The sequence below is a fragment of the Mytilus trossulus genome, chromosome 4 (genome assembly GCF_036588685.1).
Source record: "Mytilus trossulus isolate FHL-02 chromosome 4, PNRI_Mtr1.1.1.hap1, whole genome shotgun sequence".
NCBI classification, from domain to species: domain Eukaryota; kingdom Metazoa; phylum Mollusca; class Bivalvia; order Mytilida; family Mytilidae; genus Mytilus; species Mytilus trossulus.
Window position 1 is genome coordinate 74,098,976 of NC_086376.1, and position 22,320 is coordinate 74,121,295.

General features: G+C 29.6%; 1 protein-coding gene across 16 annotated transcripts in view; it reads left to right on the plus strand.

Annotated features, from left to right (window-relative positions):
* LOC134715951 (leucine-rich repeat-containing protein 71-like) overlaps positions 1-20,433 on the plus strand; it is a 41,614-nt gene extending 21,181 nt beyond the window's left edge. For 7 of the 16 annotated variants that reach the window (XM_063578528.1, XM_063578538.1, XM_063578533.1 and 4 more), the window contains exons 2-19: positions 315-418; positions 2,731-2,940; positions 4,808-4,933; positions 5,244-5,319; positions 5,649-5,723; positions 6,126-6,194; positions 6,647-6,806; positions 7,693-7,776; positions 8,263-8,352; positions 8,972-9,079; positions 10,332-10,419; positions 10,668-10,685; positions 13,194-13,232; positions 15,148-15,186; positions 17,604-17,686; positions 18,358-18,466; positions 18,778-18,893; positions 19,513-20,433. In XM_063578528.1, coding sequence (XP_063434598.1) covers positions 315-418; positions 2,731-2,940; positions 4,808-4,933; positions 5,244-5,319; positions 5,649-5,723; positions 6,126-6,194; positions 6,647-6,806; positions 7,693-7,776; positions 8,263-8,352; positions 8,972-9,079; positions 10,332-10,419; positions 10,668-10,685; positions 13,194-13,232; positions 15,148-15,186; positions 17,604-17,686; positions 18,358-18,466; positions 18,778-18,893; positions 19,513-19,629 — 1,711 coding nt within the window. In that variant the 3' untranslated portion in view covers positions 19,630-20,433. Of the gene's footprint in view, positions 1-312; positions 419-2,730; positions 2,941-4,807; positions 4,934-5,243; positions 5,320-5,648; positions 5,724-6,125; positions 6,195-6,646; positions 6,807-7,692; positions 7,777-8,262; positions 8,353-8,971; positions 9,080-10,331; positions 10,420-10,667; positions 10,686-13,193; positions 13,233-15,147; positions 15,187-17,603; positions 17,687-18,357; positions 18,467-18,777; positions 18,894-19,512 lie in introns of all 16 variants that reach the window. The other 9 variants (XM_063578537.1, XM_063578545.1, XM_063578542.1 and 6 more) reach the window with 8 other exon arrangements.
* Positions 20,434-22,320: the final 1,887 nt, after the last annotated feature.

Here is a 22,320-nt window from a genome sequence, read left to right on the forward strand (position 1 = left end):
TTATTTCTGTTTTCTGGATACCCTTTGAGTTACTTCTTGCATTGTCTGTCTCTTTCATTTATCTCCTCATATAAGTTTGAGTGATATCTTCTAGATGAATCTCCTGTTTAGCTGTTTTAGTGTTTTACTCTTTATACTTTGTTATTTGCTCTGTTTTGTTGATGGGTTTCCTAAATACTTTAACTTCTTTAATTGCTATTTTGCGTCCTGGTGTGACTTTTTTTTTATGCTCTACGGTTAGATATTTATATTATGTGTGACATTGAAGTAGAATTTATTCAGTAGACCATAATTACTATTTTATGTTTTAACAGTGTAGCAAACAAGATCAAGATGGGCAAGAAGCTAGAAAAAGGGCTGAAAGAAAAAAATGCTTCAGCTGTCAGTCAGGATGAAGAAAACCCCAATAAAACTCCAGGTTTGTAAACTGCCTTTTCATGTGATGCCTATCTCCGTGGATACAGGATTCTTTTGCAGTGTTGATGGCCTTCCCAAATCATTACTTTTAGTCCTTAATGAATTGCATTTTACGAATAAAACCCAACTATTGTTAACTGGAATTCATCAACCGACTTTCAGAAAATACACCCCAAGTTATTTGATCAAAAATATAAATATATAGCGTAGTGTCAGATTTTATTAGAAAAATGTTTTCTATTAATATTAAGTCATGTAAGTTGATAAAAGTTTCTTTTCTCTTTCTCTTTAATCTGAGTTTCTGACTGAGATTGGAAATAATTGGTACATTGATATGAGAATAAGAAGTTGTCGTAATAGTTTCTATTCCAATTTGAAAAAAAATACATGAGAAAAAGAAAATATTTTAAACAAAATTCCATAAACATGTATCTGATTCAGTGTATAATCTATCTTTGTCATTCATCCTATACAGTAGAAAAAAAATATACAATTAGTTTAACTTAAAGAGTCGGAGTAGGTTAGTTTTACAGGTAACCACTGAAATTAAATCAATGATGTTTGGTAAACAGTTTTATAAATCTATTAGGATTTTTAGGTGAGTTCACGATCCATTGGTACCTTTCAATTGTTTTCTACTCTTTGGTCGGGTTGTTGTCTCTTTGACAAATTCCACATTTCCATTCTCAATTTTAGCATTGGCGCATCCAATTTTCATTTAGATAATTTCACATCATCTTCTCAGTCATGCTCTATTGAATAGGAAAGTTACTTATAGTTTAAGTGTTTCCTTTTGAATTTCATCCTTTGCTAATCAAAATTTGACACAAGTCTGACAACAGTTTATTTTTACTATATAGTTATATTTGTTGAAAGTATTAAGTTCAGGTTTAGATTAAGCTGAGTTCTTTAAACCTGTAGAATTGAACCATTTTTAAAAAGTTTTACACTTCAAAAATCAACCAACACTAACACTATATCTGTGGACCCAATATATATTTATGTGTACATTTGTGTATTTTCCAAATCTATCCATACACTATATTGGACCTGATATATATATATATGTGTAAATTTGTGAATTTCCATATATCTATCCATTACATGCAAACACTCTCAAAATATGGCAATATTTTAAAGTTAAGTCCTACAAAAATAGAGTGATTCAGACTACTCTGAAAGGAAGCAGTTTGCACAGCCTGTATATAGGTTTGATTGTTAATTGGTGAATGTTTTATTTATAAGTAGCTTTGAAAGACTAGCTACATGTATGTTGTCCAATACTGTACAAGGTTTTTGTGGAACCAAACACATTCAATTATGAATTTGATTCGTTACTGGAAGATGAAGAAAAATTCAATTTCCCAGTTGTCAGAATATCTACATTTTCGTTAACATCATGATCATTGCCTTAAAAGATCTGTTTTTCATTTCTCAATTTATGCATTTTTATTACAGTTAAAGAAGTAGTTTGGGCTAAAATAGATATAAATAGTATGAAATTTGATTTAGTTACAAAAGTTTTTGTTCTTCATGTTTTTTTCATGATTGTATTGTTGAGCATGAATTGTAATTAATACAGAAGTTCAAATTTTGTATTTTGATTAATAGTACCGCACCTTCCAACTTTAGATATGAAGTTTACGAAAGAATTATACCTGAAAACTCAAAATGTACATTTTTGAACTTCTGAAATATGATAGTTTGTTGATTCAGTATTTAAGATGACAAATCATTGATTTTAGCGATAGTCACAGAGACTTTAAAAATCTTAATAAAATTTGAATTGAAAATTTAAAACAACCAACATAGATACAGCCCTTAGAGATTTTCATAAGTCTCTATAGGGTCCTTTTATAGAATAATACTTATTACAAAAACTGTTCTCTTTCTTCTTTTGAATGGGCTGCTAATGCGGCGTAAAGCAACCAACAATCAATCAATCAATCAATCTTTTGAATGGACAACATGTACAATGACTATTTCAAGAAAGGTAACTCTATCTGAAATATTCATATATTCAGTAATATAACCTTTATCGTGTTTACATTATTTAGATATTATAGTTGCCGCACAATTGTAAAAAAATGTATCTTTGAGCATATTTATCATTATCATTGAAGACTAGTTGTAACTGCAGTGCAAAAACTGCTTGATGTGTTTTAAATCGGCTTATTCAAATTTCATATAGAATAAAGCAGATATCTTGTTTTGAATGTTTGATGTTTACAAATGTACTTGCAGACTTACATTTAATGAAATAAAATTTTATGAAATTATGATTCATTTCAATTTGTCCTTAATAATTTGTAGAGCCTTACAGCTGCACAGGGAATTTTCAGGCAGATTTTACAGAATTATGCCGGCGTAACAGTATGACATATATCCCACCTATAATTCCTAGAGCTCGTCCTCCAACCGTAATGGGCCATACAGAAAGTGGAAAACCAGATAAAGGCAAGGGAAAAGCTCCACAGGCTCCTGTTGAGCCTGATCCTGATCCGGAGCAAGATTTGGATGGTGGTGTGTAGTTTGTTGTGAATTAAAATCAATACTTTAAAATGTTATCAATCATGAAGTATCAGTTCTTGTAGTTGTTATGGGACATTTCAATCTTGAAATTTATTCAAAATAGTCTTTGGTCGGGTAATTGCAGTCTTCACGATGAACTGCAAAATCTACAGGCGCGAGTCTAAATTTTTGAAAAATTTTAGTTAGATTCTGTTGGCCTGTAGATATGACTTTTACAGGCCTAAGAGCAAGGCTGGGCTGCCACTCAGCGTGAAGACTGGATTGTCTGTTTGACACATTTCCCATTTACTTTTTCAATTTTATTAATACAAGCTGCTTAATTTAGATGAAAAAGATCCATGATTGAAAGCACTTTTACAGTATACACTAATAATACAAAAAATATTATGAAAAAACAACATTTTAAAACTTATCATTTTAAAGAGTACCCTTGTTGTCGACAATAACAAGATTCGTAAATTAATTTATGTCCAAATATTATGCAGTTATCCTTTACACTGCATACATGTACTTCTTTTTTTTATGGTTAGAATGAGGTTTGATTATTTTTACCTAGTATTTTTTTCTAAAATTGGGAATTTCAATTTTGTGAAGGGTTAAAAAATAAAATGGAAGTTAGTTGCATTGTAGATTTTAGATAGCAAAGTATCTTTTTTTTAATGATCAACATCACATAATTATTTTTTTCATTACCAACAAACAGAAATTCGAATTTTTAACAAAGTTTTTGTAAATAATGCAAAAATAATGTGAAATGGTGATAGTTGTAGAATAGTTTCACTAATTGGGCAAAATTTGAACATGTCATGTGTAATTTCACTAATATGGAAACTTTGGACATGTCATGTAGTTGCATTGCTTATAGATAGATTGACTAACTATATTAACATCACATTTTTTTATTAAAAAGTATCTAGTAATACGGCTCTTCACGGTTAGTTCGGCCATGTTGGATAGGGGCAGATTTTTTAGAAAGAGGTGGAAATAGTATGAAAGTATGGGAAATCCTATGTGTGTTTCCAAGCAACTGCTCTGTTTCAATAACGTTTTCCTGTATTTTTGTCCCCTATCCAATATGGCCGAACTAACCGTGAAGAGCCCTATTAAAATATATATATAATGTATTAAAGTATAGTTAACATGCATGTGCCATATTTCAGACTTTTTTTTATGAATATTTATGTATGTATTTTGAAAAAAATATTGCACAGCATCTGAATATTCAGCCTATTATAGAATAATGATATATGCAACAATTATACTTCCTGAGAATCTTTTTAATAAATATTTCAAATTCCTCTAACAGAACTATACATTTATTGAATGTATGTTACTGTAAAACCATAGACCTATAAGTAATAACTCTACAGAATTTAGATGAAAAAGGATATTCAGTATATATGCTCTGAACATTTCTGTTCAAAGGATATACAATTTATATTTGGACACTGTATTCCTTTTCAGTATATGTAGATATCAATCAGTCTTGATATGTGATTGAAAATTGTTATAAAACAATAACAATTGTAACTTCACTTGCCCTTCTTTCGTAATTCACTTAATCTTTGATTTGGACACCAACAACATTTGCAGTGACCCATTTTATTATAACAGAAATGTTAAAAGGTTATGAGTCTTATATTTGAGTAAAAATGTTACAAAGCATTTTGAAAGATGCTAGAATTAGTCTTGAATTTAAAATTCATTTTGTATTTAGAATTTAAAATTCATTATGTATTTAGAATTTATGATTCATTATGTTTTTAGAATTTAAAATTCATCATGTATTTAGAATCAAAATTTCATTTGTATTGAGAATTAAAAGGTTTTTAGAATGTTAGGATTTATTATTTAACAGAAGGAATAGAAGCACCACCAAAGACATTTACAATGAAAGACAAATTTGAATACTTCAGACCTAGTGTACAAGTAGAGATGGAAAACTTTGATAAACCAGACACAGTGACTGAAATATATATTAGAGGTACATTATTGGTATAAATTATAGGAATTGTAGCATGTTTGTAAGGAGCATTATGTTTTTTTTTTATTCCGGTTTATCTATCCATTGCTTGCCTGTACAGTCCCCCATAATGGCATCAGATTGGGTTTGGGTTTAAGGTAGTTTTATGTGAAGTTTAAGTCACATAAATTAGAAGGCAAGCTAATATAAATGTCCTTAACAATTTGAACTTTCTAATTTTTGAATGCCAAATTAGTGTTTGGACCCAGATTTAGTTATTCCCTGAACATAAAAAAGTGATAGTTTGAAATCAATATTATTGATTTTTTAGGTTGGAAAATAGTTGAACCCATAATGGAGATATTTAAACAGTGCTGGCCTAAGATGGCAAAATTACATACAATCAAGTAAGTCTCATCTTTTTTATTATAGTAATTGAATTAATCATGGAGGTTACTTGGGGCAATATGCGAATTTCAATTTACGGTAATGTTATTGTTTTCCTCTAGCACAGTACGTATCATAAACTTAATTATGCATGATGGCACATTTTGAAGTTGAGACATTTTCACATATGTTGCTAAATAATTTGGGTAATATGTTTGATTAATTTTTCTGTAAATAAGCATACTGAGAAAATCCTTTCATAATACAGCTCTGGTGTTCAAAATTTAAAATGCTACATAGAAAAAAAGATGTATGGAAATGATGTATAACTTTTTTTTTGTTTTTTCAGTTTGTGGAATTGTGGCTTGTCAGGGGAAGTAATTACAATTCTTGCATCAACAATTACCGAGATCCCAGAAATGAGGTAACATTCATTGAAAATTCAATTTTTCTATTCACATCAAACCTGATAACAGCATATTTACTTATAACATCAATTTCTTAAATAATATAAATGTGAGGAAAGGATAAAAGATTTTCTGCTTGGGCTATAATATAGATTTCAGTGAATCAACAACTCACATAGGGTAGCTTGTAGAGATTGTAGACTTCAATTAAGTAGCATAAAGATATCACTGTAAAGTACAGAAACACGCATCAATCTGAGAGAAAGAACAGCTCAGTAGTCTAAAATTTATTTACACTACAAACAAAAAGCAACTCATATGAACATTATTTAAGCCATTCAACTGCAGGTTTCTAGTTATAATTTGTTGGAAAATTGTACAAAGTAGAAATATAAATGAAATTATTTTGTTTCTTACAGAAACCTTGTTTTAGATGGTAATACTGTTGTAGAAGAAAATTGGCATGAATTAATGGGAGAAGAAAGCCCGTAAGTTTTACTTTTTTTGTACTATTAAGCATGCAACACAGTTTATCATAAATATTGAAATTGATGTCATATATTTGAAAATGTGTTATTGTAAGCATTTAAATGTCCCTAAGTGGTGTACATATTTCACTTGCAACCATTTAGTTATACAGATAACAATACTCTACACCAATACATTAAGTAATAAAATTAAAGGTATCAATTTTCTTGCACCAGATGCGCATTTCGACAATGTCTCTTCAGTGATGCTTGTGGCCAAAATATTTGAAATCCAAAGCTTATATAAAAGTAAGTTTCATTCGGATCATTTGTAAAAGTATTGAAAAACAGATCTGCAAACTGTTATTTGACTACTGAATTTATGGAAATTTTGCTGTTAATTGGTTGCTGCTATGCAGTATCTAGTACTTGGACCAGGAGTTTAATATTTTAATTTCATTGTACCATTTCAGTATACAGAATTTGTCACTGCGTCACTGTGGGATTACAGATAAAGGAGCAGAACAGATTGGTCAAGCTTTAGGTAGTACAAAGAGATGTAATACCAAGCTTATATCTCTAAACCTGTCAGGGAATAGAATTACAGATGTCGGTGCTGAACATATAGCTTTAGTAAGTTTAATATGGTTAACCCTTTCCTCCATGGACATTTTTTTTACACACTTGATTCGCATAGGATTTTTTCATTAAAAAAATAATCATCAGGTTTAAAGTATCAATGCATTGGGAAAAACAAATATTTCATCAATGAAATTCCAGTCAAGATATTCTCATGAATTACCTTTTCATATTGGATACAAATTTTGCTAAGTCTGATGCATTCATTTCGAGGTCAAAGCGTTTCAACTGAGGTACTACACAGGCGTCAAAAGGCGTCATTATGGAGTAAAGGGGGTGGCGTCAAAAGGCGTCATTATGAAGGAAAGGGTTAAAGGGTTTAATATTAACAGTTAAGTTAGGATTATTAAATAAGAAGATGTGGTATGAATACAAATTGGACAACTAACTATAAGAGTCAACAGGACATAGATAAAACACTGTACAGCCTTCAACATTGAAAAAAATTATGCCCTATTATAAGCTAATAATCAATTCAAAAGAAAAGTAAACAACAAATGCCTGATTCATTATTAATGAGGTTCTGTTTGCATTAGAATTCACTTTACAGTCGACAATTTACTGATAAGTATATAGAAGACCTGTTGGTGACCTTCTGTTATTGTCTGTTCTATGGTCTGGTTGTCTCTTTGACACATTCCCCATTTCCATTCTCAATTTTATAGTGGCAAAATAAAACAAAAAACACAATTCTTATGGAAATGGGAAATTTGTCAGAGACAACAACTCGACCGGAGAGCAGATAACAGATGTCTCTTAATTAATTTATGTATTCAAAAATATAATTCATGTTTTTAGGAAAAGGCTGTATGATAGAATTACTTTTTGAAAATTTCAAATCACAGGATTGATAAGTAATGATGTTCTTGTTTTTTTTTAGGGTTTACGTATGAACAGAAATCTAATGTCTCTATCATTAGCATCTAATTTCATTGGAGATAAAGGTGCTTCAAAAATTGCAGAGGTAAATATTTACACATCTACCATTTTCTTCTAGATGAATATCTTGCTAGTTAATGAGTGTGTCACAACGATAGTATTTATTTGTTTTGTCTACATGTGTTTATGCCACTGTCTTACTGAATTATGTCAACATTTCTTAGGAAAGTACATGTGTATTCTAGAATACTGTAAAAGCAGAAAAATTTGGGGAGTTTTTATTATTATTGAGAAAAATTCTGGCAGAATAGGTTTCGCCGAAATATAAACTAGCATTTTGAAATTTTGAAATAATTAGCTGTATGCATAATTTTTCTGAAATTTTAATAATACTTCTCAAATTTTGATTCAGTAGTTGATATTATTGACCACTATGATGGTGTTTTTTTATGAAATAATATCTTTGTTAATCTCATTAATTTTTAAAACAGGAAAGTCTAGTAGTAATTAAAGATGAAAATTTATTCTTCTGTAGATATAAATAAAGATTTTGAATTTTGTTTATTTACAGATTTTATCACGATTCCCTCTAACACATGAAGAAGTGGTAGAAAGAAGAAAACACTTTTCAGAAAAAGATTTCCCAGAAAGGAATAAATCTGTAAGTGATTTTAAACTTGAGTTTACATTTATGCCGTTAGTCATTAGAACCTGTGTCTCTCATTTTTATTGTAGCATGCAGCTCTCACACGTGACACATATGTACCTCTTGTTGTGATGCTTTGTCTTGTATCATTGTCTTGGTCACACTTGGTTAATCCTAGTGTTCATAAAAAATGGTTTCGACATAATTCAACTAAACTTGCAGCATTTTCTTCTAGAGGACTTGAAGATGTCAACCTGTTATTTAAATTAATTTATTTTTTAGGTGTTCACAGAGTACATTTTATATTTTATTTATACAAATTTTATTTTGTACTTTTATCATTTCTGAAACAAAACACTTGAGGCTCTGTTTTTCTGCTTTATCATTTAAACTACTGTAAATTCAGAAATTGTTGCGATGTTTTTATTATTGGGAAAAATGCAACAGGGTTATAATCGCAATAATTAAGACTCCCATTTTGAATTTGTTTGTATAATTAAACAGGATTTTTCATTATCACAAAAATTAAAATCGCATTAGAGTCTAAAATGTCAAAATCGCAATAATAAATGCACGCAATAATTTCTGAATTTACAGTAATTTATACAAATGTTACTCAAAATCTTTCATACAGCCACCAGGTAGTAGGAGAGATGGGTCCAAAGATAGACCAGCAAGTGTTAGAAGTCAGTCGCATATGGATAAAGATAAGAAAGGAAGCAAAGCATCAGCTAAGAAAAAGGTAAATGTATAACAAACGTACTGAACTCCCAAGGTAAATGTATAGCAAACATACTGAACTCCAAGGTAAATGTATAACAAACGTACTGAACTCCAAGGTAAATGTATAACAAACATACTGAACTCCAAGGTAAATGTATAACAAACGTACTGAACTCCAAGGTAAATGTATAACAAACGTACTGAACTCCAAGGTAAATGTATAACAAACATACTGAACTACAAGGTAAATGTATAACAAACATACTGAACTACAAGGTAAATGTATAACAAACATACTGAACTACAAGGTAAATGTATAACAAACGTACTGAACTCCAAGGTAAATGTATAACAAACGTACTGAACTCCAAGGTAAATGTATAACAAACATACTGAACTCCAAGGTAAATGTATAACAAACGTACTGAACTCCAAGGTAAATGTATAACAAACATACTGAACTACAAGGTAAATGTATAGCAAACGTACTGAACTCCAAGGTAAATGTATAACAAACGTACTGAACTCCAAATGTATAGCAAACGTACTGAACTCCAAGGTAAATGTATAACAAACGTACTGAACTCCAAGGTAAATGTATAACAAACGTACTGAACTCCAAGGTAAATGTATAGCAAACATACTGAACTCCAAGGTAAATGTATAACAAACGTACTGAACTCCAAGGTAAATGTATAGCAAACGTACTGAACTCCAAGGTAAATGTATAACAAACGTACTGAACTCCAAGGTAAATGTATAGCAAACATACTGAACTCCAAGGTAAATTAAAAGAAAGGGAAGTATATAAATCTAACAGTGTTATTAATCATTGAAAAAAAGTTAAAAACAACTGCCTTATTCCTGATCTGGTAGAAGTTTAATCGTCAAAATAAGGTTTGAAATTAATAGATAATCAGTTTTATTTTTTTTAAAAGGTTTGAAATTACAAAAAGAAAAAAGCTAATGTAGTTTAAACATATTTTATTGTTCCAAGAAAGAGACAAATGGATTAGACACAAGTTTTTCAACTTAGTAATGTCTTCTCCAAAAAAAGCCAATGTGTGTATCAATACAAATTTAGAAAGTTTAATTCATCTAAAATCAATCATTGGAGTTATGATGTGGACGAAATGCTACCAACAAAACAATAATGCATCTTTTTGTTCAATTTCTTGTAAGTTTATAGTAAATTGTATTTAAACAGCTTATTTGCAATTGAAAACGAAATTAAAACTGTTATTATAATAATAAAATAAAATATTTGCTAGGATCCGAAGGGTAAAGATGCTAAAGAGGAAGAGAAACATGACAAAACCAAAAAGAAAGAAAAGGAAGACAAGACACTAACAAAGAAAGGTAGGTTATCATGACAACAAAAGTCAGGTTTATGTTGACTTTATGAATATGCAGTTAAAATAGTGAAACTGAATTTTATTAAATCACATTGTCTTTAGTTTGCGTGTGTGGCACTTTAATAGAGCAGGAAAAAATTAGCTCACAATTTATGAATTGTTTTTGTGTGTATTTTTGACACTTAAATGAAATTTTTGATGTGTATGATTTGATTTTTTAATACTAAATAGTTACTGTATCTTTCTCTTCAGAATCACGAGGAACAAAAGGTTAATCTCAACAACTATATATATCTTTGCTATATACAGAATGAAATACCAAAAGCTTTCTTTCAGCCTATTTTTGTAGATGCCAGATGAAATACTGTGTGCATTATTTTCTAGTCTGTGATTTTTTTTCTGTATTTTTTTTGTTACTGTAGAGTCAAATTTTCCTTCTAGATTTCAGAATTCCTTTTTGCTCTGTGCTGATAGAATATAATTTTAAAAGAAAGAAAATAGTTTCATGTTTTTCTTGTTAGTATGTTTTAACTAAATAGCTTTTAAATTTATTATAAATGTGTACAAAAGGATTTTTTTTATAATAACTCTTGAATATGTTATTTTCTAAAAGGGATTACTTCTCCATAATTATCACAAGTTCATTTTGATGATTATTGTAAAAACAAAAAAAAGTATTCTTTATTTCTAAAAATGATGAAACAATTCTGGGAAATAATAAGATTAGTAATTTGAATACCACAAATTCAATGTATCTTTTTCTAACAGTTCAACTGATAACTTTGTTGAATATGTTTGATTATATCACCGAAAAATAAAACTAGAAATGCTGCAATGTCTATGAGCAAACATTCAAATACTGTAAAACCAACTTATTTTCATGAATAGAAAAATAACACTATTATAAATTGTCACGAAAAGGTAAAACTTGAATCTTTTCGTCTTAAACTACATCATATACATTTAAAAATTGCTTAACTAAATAGCCACGAAGTGGACAAGAAAGGGTAAAACGGGAAATAAGTTGGTTTACAGTGCTTGATAGGAGTCTTTTCCTTTTTATCAGAGACCTTTTTAACATTTTGATTGTCAATAAAAAAAAGATACATTTTAATATAAAAACAAAAAAAAGTATTTTCATACTCTCAATAACTTTGTAATCACAGACTAGTCAATCAATACTTGGGGTTACAAATTTCAACAGTTACTAAACATGTCCTCAATACTTTTGCAACAGTGGCAGATTCAGAGAAGTCGATCACTACGAATGCTGTGTAAATCACATTTTCTAAGACATACATGCAAATGCCCTATGCAGGCACCTGATAACTTCTCTAGGATATGCCACTCAGTATTAAATTGAAGAAAAAAGAATCATGAAAAGGGCATTCAAGAACAAGGTCAAGATGAAATAACACAATATTTTTGAAATATTGAACAGAAATCAGATTTATTTTGCTGTGTTGAAATTTGTAACTCTGGTATTTTCCTCCTGCTTAGAATAATAAAAACTTCATTTCTTTTTAATACTTGCAATTATATTCAGTTATTTATAACCAGAAAATATTTCAGAATTATATATGTATAGAAAGCACAATGTTGAAACTGGTTTCTTATTGTTGTTATTTTACTATACAATATCAACACAAAAAGAACCAGTAAAAGCACATTTTGATTATGGTTGCTATTTTCATACAACCTAATCTTTATTGGATCATCAATTTTCTATGTTTAAAACATGTTAATTTCTCTTTTCTGTTGTCAACAATATTATAACTATCTTTCATATCTCAGAAGTCAATACTAATTAGGTTTCTGATCAATTGTATTTCTTATGCTAGAAAACTTTGATTACATTTGAAAAATGAAGGAAATAAAAGCCAACATTAGTATGGCATTCATTATCATTGAACTAGTATATATTTGTTTATGGGTCAGCTGAAAGACGCCTCCGGGTGCGGGAATTTCTCGCTACATTGAAGACCTGTTGGTGACCTTCTGCTGTTGTTTTTTCTATGGTCGGGTTGTTGTCTCTTTTACACATTCCCCATTTCCATTCTCAATTTTATCATATACATTTATAAACAGTTCCTTTAGCTGTTAAATATTAATATTTGAACTCTTCCTTACAAGTTACAAAACATCCAAAAGTATTAAAGTAAGAATATTTTATTTCAGATATTTTCATTTGCGTAATTTATAATCATTATTAAAGGCTTCTTTAAAAGTTTGGTTGCCCAATATTATTTGCCTACCCCTAGTCTTTTTATATAATTTTACTGTCCTTTGAAAAAAAAAATGTCAAAATACATTATTGTGCATATTATAATGAAATTTCATCTATATGTTTTGGTCTTAGATTTAGAAATGTAGAATACATAGTTCTAGATCTGATGATATGTGAAATTAAATAAACATGTCACAAACACAGTCTATTTGAATACTTTGCAAATTCAATGCTTGTAATTTATCAAATTTGTTATGAAGTAATCTTTTTATTTATAGTTCAAATACAAATTCTAGGATACCTGTTGAGATCAAGATTTCTCACATACTTTTTGACACTGTTAAAATGACCTGAAACTCACCTGAAAAATTTTGATCTCAGCACTCAACAGTTTGTTCTTTAGCACAATATACTATTGTAAATAAAGTTGTCTATTCCCAATTGTAATTACTGTATCTAAAGTAATATTGGTCAGAAAGGTAAGGAGCATCCAATTAAATCATTTAAATCATCAATTTGTCAATAAACATGATTTCATAAATTTTATAAAGGCGATAAAAGTGGAACTGTCGGAGGTCGCAGTTCAGGAGGTGAGTTGTGCATGGTTAGGGGAGATAACTTGGTAGAACTTATAATTGAATGGTCATTCTTCAAACTATTTGAAACTGAGATTTTTGTCAAAGATCCCTTGTTCATCAAGCATAAAAGATTTATAGATCGGTATAAATTTGGGTATTCGATGTATAACTGTATAAGATAACTTAACAATTTTAAGAACGGAATTTATTAGCTAAAAGGATAATTATTATCTATTTGAAGTTTATGCTAACTTTTGTCAAACGAAAGGACCAGATTTCAGAAGTATTTTGTAGTTTGAAGAATGATTCAGTCTGAAATGATACCAATGTATGCAGCTTTACTTCTATTCTAGCTAACAGTACAATGTACGTACATCTGAAGGAAATGCATGGTCTATAATTGATACTTTCACATCTTATCTTTTGTTTTTTCATGGTATCATAGTCCCTTAGTCCTGTTTCTAGGGAAATCACTAATTTTCACTACCAAATATTTTTGATTTGGGTATTGAATGAAACTGATAATATTTTGTAAGTTTCATCAATAGATTTAATAAACTTGATGAAAAGGAAAGTCCTGTCCACTGGTCCATAAGATTAATTAAACTTCTGTGCAATTCAAATATTATAGAAACAAATGAATTCTATGCTGAGGCATGGCAATGCACTAAAAATTCAAAACATTGATGTTTGGTTTGTTTGTTTGTTTTTTGGGGGGGATTTATTTCATCCAACAAGCATAGTTTAGTTTTGTTATTTGTTTTATATGTGTCTGATAGGTCAGATATAACTCAACGCCCATTTTCTCAGCATGACTTAATAATATTGTACTGTCTGTCTTATATGAAAATCAAGGTTTAAAAAAAGTCAAAGAAAGCATTTGTTTTCCATTTTGAAATCACCTTTTGGGATATAATCTTGTCTATATACTCCTCTATTAATATGACTGATAGATAATGAAAGAAATAATAGTAATTCAAATTCTAAACCCTGAATAGTATCACTGAACTCAGCAATGCATGTCATTTTCAATCCCTCAATGATATAAATTGCATGTTTTATTAAGATACCAATGTAGTGTTGTTATACTGATAATGAAATAGCATGTTGTCTTTCTTTTCTCATTCTTTCATAATTTTCTCATCACTTTACTTTTGCATGTGAGGTATATGGTATCTTGTATCTCTACAATACAGAAATATAGTTTAAGTTTGTGTATTATATATAGTATTTGAAAGATTAATTGTGTAATTTTCATATGGTTTTTTTTCAGCCACTGCAATTTAAATGAATATCATTTACTTTAAATTTTAAGTTTGCATTCAGTTTTTATTACTGTGATAAACATTCTGTGAGAATGTTGTCAATGTCGTTCAAGGGTAAACTTTCAAACTGACTGTCAGTGTAACTGTTATATCATAGATTGGCAACAAAATATCACATGTGTTTTGCTACCATGTTTTTTTTCCCTCAGACATTTTACAGCATACTTTTCCATAGAGAACATTTGACTGTTCATTCAAATGTAATGGTTAAAATCATTAAACACAATTTATGAAGACAAAAAAGTTTAAGCTGTTCCTCCTAAAACACAAACAAAACCAGATGCAAAACTTACCCTATTTAAAGTTAGAGAGTGAAATTGTTGAAAATCTTTTAATCTTGATAATTTCAGTGTTTATCTGCAGCTGTTCATGAACATCATGATTTTTTGTAATGTGTAACATTATGTTTATTTTAGACCTTAAATAACTTTATAAACTTCATAAACATTTTCTGTATTTTACAAATTGATATAAAGACTTTTAATAAATGTATTATTTTTTATTTTCATTCTTGAACCATTCTCCTATTTGACCCACAGCACAGTTCACAAAATTCTGTTGATTTGCTGTGTTAAGATTTAAATTTTGTTTTTTCACTACAGCTTCACTGCTATTTATGGCAGCCATCAGCGGTTCCACTGGTAATAGTTATCTCCCTTGCACATCTAAGTCTCTTTTGGATCTTACCGAAGATGCTCTGAGATTTCAATTTAACTTATAATAATAAGTTATTTGCAAAGTCATTTTCATTGTTGCATTGATGGCTTAATATTTGGTTAATTGCAATACAGGAAAATTTGAGTTATAAAGATTGATATATGTCACATGTGATGTGTGTGATACATTTATTTTGATATATTTACATGGTATGTTAAGAATTGAGAACATTTACTGTAACAGTTTAAGTTTCCAATGATTATATATAAAAAGAACATTTTAAGCCTCAAACTGTACTAAAAAAAAAAATTATGAATACCTCATAAAAAAATATATTCAGCATTATGAAGGTGGCTTTGTACTATGGAAAGATAATAAATTCATTTAACATTTATATATATTTTCCATGAATTATTTCACAATTATTTTTACATTCTTTCACAACAGCAGCATTGCGATTTGTGTCAACACTCAGTGGTAAATTGTCTCCCCTTCCTGTTCACAGTTACCCCCCTTTACCCTTTAATGATCACTTTATTTATTATTTGGTTCTAATGTGTCTGGGAAATAAAAATCTGGAGAAAATAATGAAATTATAACGAAACACTTTTTCAAAAAGATTTACATACTATTATTTCCTTTTCACACTTTTGTAGAATTATTTCCTTTTCACACTTTTGTAGAATCAAATTATGAATATAACAAACAAATTTTTAAAAATACTTTGTCGATCTTGCCTTGTTTTTTCTTCTTATTATTTTTAGTTGTCAATGTAAATAGACCATTGCTCATGAGTAAGATTAAATTTATATTAAATTTCACAAGTTTTGTAAATCACAGAATATTAGACAATAAACTGTAGGTTGGGTTAATAGAATAATATTATTGGAAGGGAAATTGCTTGTATGCGAAAAATGTTAGGTGTCTTTACTTAAAGAAAATTGATTTATTAAAAATTGGAACCAACTAGTAAAAAGTGGTCAGTGTCATTTTTCCTGTAACATCATAATAAAGCTTAAAACCTATGTTCATTTTTGTTGGTAATCATGGTAAGGCATGACCGATGTTGTTTCCAGAACAGAGCTTTTTTTTTACAGGAATTGAAAGAAAATCTAAATGGGAACTCATTTATCTGTTAACTGAAATCTATTTCATCTTACCATTAGTTCAAATATGACTTGACATAAGACATAAAAAGAATTTAATTTAATTGCCAGTTTGTTTTATCTGCAATGGAATTTAAAAAAAAGCAATAAATGGTAAACAAAATGTTATATATATAGTTCATACTAAAGTCAAAGTTACAATATAAATGAGTCTTTCCCATTTGGATTTATGGAGCTTTAATCTTGGAGTTAACAGCTTTTACAGAAATAGGATTGAAGTATACATATATAGTGTATTCATCAATTAGTATTTCAGTCTTTATTGCAGAAGCTTAAGAGCAAATAATATTATTCTCCTACAAAAGGAGGACTTAAAATAAATATGCAAAGGAATGGAAATAAAATTAAAAAAAAAATAATCTTACAATCTTTTCTTAGTAGAAAGAATCATTGGAAATTACATTAAACTAATAAAAATACACAGCCACAAAATAGCACAATAGTGTTTAAAGTTGTGTTAAACATCCGTTCAATCAATCAATCATTTAAATTTAGAAATTTATAATCTATATTACCATTGGTTGTCTTTTTGTAATAAAGAATTTGTAGGATTTTTCAGGTGAAAAAGAAGTATTTATAAAAGTTATGTTGTTTTTGTCAGTGTTAGGTAGTACATATATACCTACATATAGATGTCTATATAATCATAAGTTTCAGAATTTTTGTCATAGAATTTTGAATCTGTTTACAACTATAACCAATACATTTTAGGAAGAATTTTAAAGATAAATGTTTTTGTGATTTTAATATGATGGAAGTTGACAAACTCTCCAGAATGTCAGTTTCCATCAATCAAAATGATGAGTTAATAACAAAGACATATAGCTTTTATATTAGAATTCAAAATAAATATTGACAGTGTAATTCACTTATGTTTTTCAGACTTTTTTAAAGAATAGTTAATGTTAATTTTATAAAAGTTAGACAAGTTAGTTCCATATTACAAAGAATAAAGTACTGATTTTAATTGTTGTAGGACATGATATCTTGGCATTAAATTAAAAGTTAATCTTCAGTCTAAGCTGAAACAGTTTAGAATTACACATCCTTTTTGAGTACAATTATTTAGAATATGTCGTCTTATGCTAACAGGATTTCAAAAGAATCTGTTCTAATCATTTAAAAAATTTATATAATATTTTTTTTTTATTGTGTTTATCTTATTTGTTAATATATATGTTATTCTAAAATTGAAATATTTGAAAATGAAATAATTGGTAATGATTTATTTTTAGCTTCAATAGCAGCCGATACTAAAGGTACTAAGGGTAAAGGTAAAGGTAAAGACAAGACCAAACAAGCTGCACAGGAAGTAGAGGTATGTTGAGGCGGGAGGGACCTGGAATTTCTAAATAATGATAAAATAAGTCTCTAAATCTTGTGGTTCAACTTGCTGACAATGGTACTTTTGATTAATGCTCAGGTACTGTTCTTAGCCTTTATGCAAGCCGGGACATCATCAGTGTCCAATGGGTTAATTCTCAATTAATTTGTATGCCCTACCTTTGATAGTAGAGGGGCATTATGTTTTCTGGTTAGTGCATCCGTCAGTCTGTTCCGCTTCAGGTTAAAGTTTTTGGTCAAGGTAGTTTTTGATAAAGCTGAAGTCCAATCAACTTGAAACTTAGTACAAATGTTGCTTATGATATGATCTTTCTAATTTTAAAACCAAATTAGACTTCTGACCCCAATCTCAAGGTCCACTGAACATAGAAAATGAAAGTGCGAGTTTCAGGTTAAAGTTTTTGGTCAAGGTAGTTTTTGATGAAGTTGAAGTCCAATCAACTTTAAACTTAGTACAAATGTTCCCTATGGTATGATATTTTAAATTTTAATGCCAAATTACTTTTTTAAAGAATTTTACGGTCCATTGAACATGGAAATTGATAGTGCAATTAGGCCATACCTGTACTTTGGACACATTCTTGTTTTATATATGATATTAAGTTATTACCATGACTATTAACCAAACATCTTTATCATTTGAAGGACTTGAGTGGTGGAGAAGTGGTCAATCCTTTGACTGATGTGGCAGACTTTATTGATGGTCAGTTATGGGTGTCAGGAAACAGAGTCCTTATCAACTTAAATTTATCTCGTAAGTAAAAGATAAATAATTTATGAATTTCAATACATTTACCCTTGTTTTGTCTAATGACAAGATCTCAAAATGGAACTATTTTGGAATTAAGGCAGTTTTTCACTAAATGTGAGAAGTAAGAGGCCTTAATGCAATAATGTCTGACAAAAATATAAAAACCAATATCTGAATGATCATGTAAAGATTTTTATGTGCTACATTTTTAACAATATTTGATATCAAGGGTTCAAAATATGACCTTGAATATATTTTTTTATATAAACCTTGACCATATTTTAAATTTTATATTATTGATCATTTTATAACAGGTAATAAAATAGCTGAGTCAGGAATGAATAATTTATTAAAAGCGATGCAATACCAGACCACCATACTAATGGACAATAAGAGTGGAGGAACAGGGCTAATGAGAATAGCATTATTAGTAAGTCTAACTATTTTCACAGGAAAATGGGAGTAGGACAGTGTATCACAAATTTTAATTTAATTTATGTATGAGGAATTTGAATATATACTACTGGTCAGACAGATGTCTGAATTCATCATCTAGCATGGTCCTCATCAATTCACATATTTTCATTTTTTTTTGGGGGGGGGCATTAAGTGTAACCCTTGACCATCAGTCCGATTTTCATTATCACACTCTGACTTGAGTTTTACTCATTCAATTCTTAAGAAATGTCTAGAATGCACAGACACTTATTGTTATAGATTTATGCCCCTTTATAACTTGAAAATTGCAAAGCTTGAGCAGGGATATTTGTGTTGTCAGACACATTCTTCTTTTATTGTAAAAGATATGAGAATGGGTTAAAATGAATGATTAGAATTATTTTCAACATTTTTCTGCAAACTTCAAATAAATTTATATTTAATTGAAAGAGACCCAGAAAAAAAAATGTTTATTATTTTTGCAATTTTGAGATATTTTCTCAATGTATAACCATAAAAAATTATTCAACTAAGAAGTATTGTTGATTATACACAAACATATTCATTTGCTTTCGTTTTTGTTCATTAATTCGATATTATTTTTATTGCAGAAAAATAAGATATCTCAAGAACATGAAGTAATGAGAAAGTTAAATGATATCATGTTACACAAAGATCCTTATTATAAACAACCACCTCAGACTCCTGATGGACAGTCCACAACATAAACAGTTGCCATACCTACTAGAGATCAAGTGTCCCAACATATGGAGGAATATTATGTACAGCAGTGTGATATAAAACTTGTCTACTGTTTAAGAGGAATTGTACAAATACATCTTATAATGAACTTGAACATGCTTTTGTTTTAAACTTGTACAATATTTTTCCATATTTATATTTATTTAGCCATGAACACTGCTGAGAGTTACTTGTTCATCCGTCCAAATTTTTTACATGTAAAATACGAATATTACAAACATTTTTTGTGTATTGAATAGTTATAATACTCCATTTCAAATCTTTATCAATATTTAATTTTTCAAAATGTTTGTTACTAAAGAAAATTAAAAAACATAGATAATGAGGTAATTTCCTAATCTTTGTATCTGATTTTGAGAAATCTAAATATGATTTATTTTGTAATTTTTTATCAAGATGAAATTTGTGTTAATTAAAAAAAAATCAGTTTCAGGGATTTTTGTTAAACTTGAAAAGAACCAAAAAATAGTGTCATCATTTTTGATAATTTAAGTTAATTATGTAGATGTTTTTTTAAAACATTGTTAAAAAATGGGATTGGTCAATGATTCCATCCTCTATTTTTTTCTAGAAATAAAATATACATGTACATGTATAAGAAATTTTTAATATTTGAAATGAATGTTCAAAAAAGATTTTGTAAAGTACAAGTTACTGTACTGCTAACTGTGATATGTTTTAAACTATTTTATATTGTATTTATTTTTTATGAAAATTATACTTTCTTTTTAAATATGTTGATGAATGTAATAAAATTAAATTCATGTGGAGTATGTAATTTTTTTGTATTGCCATGACAGAATTAAAAAGCGAGACATAGGTATGCTGTTTCCGGTGGTGGCGGTGACTGCGTCAACAATGTATTAGTTTGTGATTAGGTCTTATTTATGGTGAACCACAAGTGGTAGGTCAATCATATTTGGTATGCAGTTGTATAAGTATTGCCACATCTCATTTCCATGGAGACTATTTGGGTCGATGCCACTGCTGGTGGACGTTTTGTCCCCAAGGGTATCACCAGCCCAGTAGTCAACACTTTGGTGTAGACATGAATATCAATAATGTGGTCATTTTTATAAATTTCATGTTTACAAAACTTTGAATTTTTTGAAAACTAAGGATTGTCTTATGCCTGGCCTAGATTACCTTAGCCGCATTTGGCACAACTTTTTGGAATTTTGAATCCTCAATGCTCTTCAACTTTGCACTTATTTGGCTTTACAAATTTTTTGATATGGGCGTCACTGATGAGTCTTATGTAGACAAAACGCGCTTCTGGCGTACTAAATTACAATCCTGGTACCTTTGATAACTATTTGGCCCTGCCCCCTCAGTCATTGTCTATTGACTTAGAAACTTTTGCTTATTTTATATGTATTAGTTTGTGATTAGGTCAGAATATTTGGAACCACAAGTGGTAGGTCAATGAAATTTGGTATGCAGTTGTATAAGCATTGGCATATCTCATTCCCATGGAAATAATTTGGCTCCGCCCCCTTAGTCATGGTTATTTTACATGTATTAGTTTGTGATTAGGTCAGTGTATTGGGTACCGGAAGTAGAAGGTCAATGATATTTGGTATACAGTTGTATAAGTATTGGTATATCTCATTTCCTAGGAGATAATTTAGCTTGGCCCCCTTAGTCATGGTTTATTGACTTCGTATTTTTTTCTTATTTTTGTCGAGCCTGCAACTTTTGTTGCAGAAAGCTCGACATAGGGATAGTGATCCGGCGGCGGTGTTAGCTCACTTCTTAAAAGGTTTATATTTTAGAAGGTGAAAGACCTGGATGCGTCATACTTTGTATATAGATGCCTGATGTTATAAAGTTTCCTTCAGTCACATGTCCAATGTCCTTGATCTCATTTTCATGGTTCAGTGACCACTTGGAAAAAAGTTCAGAATTTTTGTAATGTTGAATTCTCTCTTATTATAAGTACATGTAATAGGATAACTATTTGGTATGTGCATACCTTGCAAGGTCCTCAACCCCGTCAGACAGTTTTCACTTGACCTCGACCTCATTTCATGGATCAGTGAACAAGGTTAAGTTTTGGTGGTCAACTCCATATCTCAGATACTATAAGTAATAGGGCTAGTATATTTGGTGTATGGGAGGACTGTAAGGTGAATATGTCCAGCTGAAAAGTGTCACCTGACCTTGACCTCATTTTCATGGTTCAGTGGTTATAGTTAAGTTTTTGTGTTTTGGTCTGTTTTTCTCATACTTTATGCAATAGGTCTACTATATATTTGTTGTATGGAATGCTTGTAAGGTGTACATGTCTAGTGGGCAGATGTCATCTGACCTTGACCTCATTTTCATGGTTCAGTGATCAAAGTAAATTTTTGGTCTTTTTATCTTATATTATATGCCAAAGGTCAACTATATTTGGTGTACTAAAATATATTATGATCAAAATGTTAGTCCCGCAGGATTTATTTGACCATGACCTCAATTTCACGGTTCATTGCACAGTGTTAAGTTTTTGTGTTTAAGTCTATTTTTCTAAAACTTGTCAACTATATTTGTTGTATGGAAGCATTGTTAGCTATACATGTCTGCCTGGCATGGTTCATCTGACCTTGACCTCATTTTCATGGTTCATTGGTCTTTGTTTAGCTATCTTGGTTAATGTTAAGTTTATGTGACAG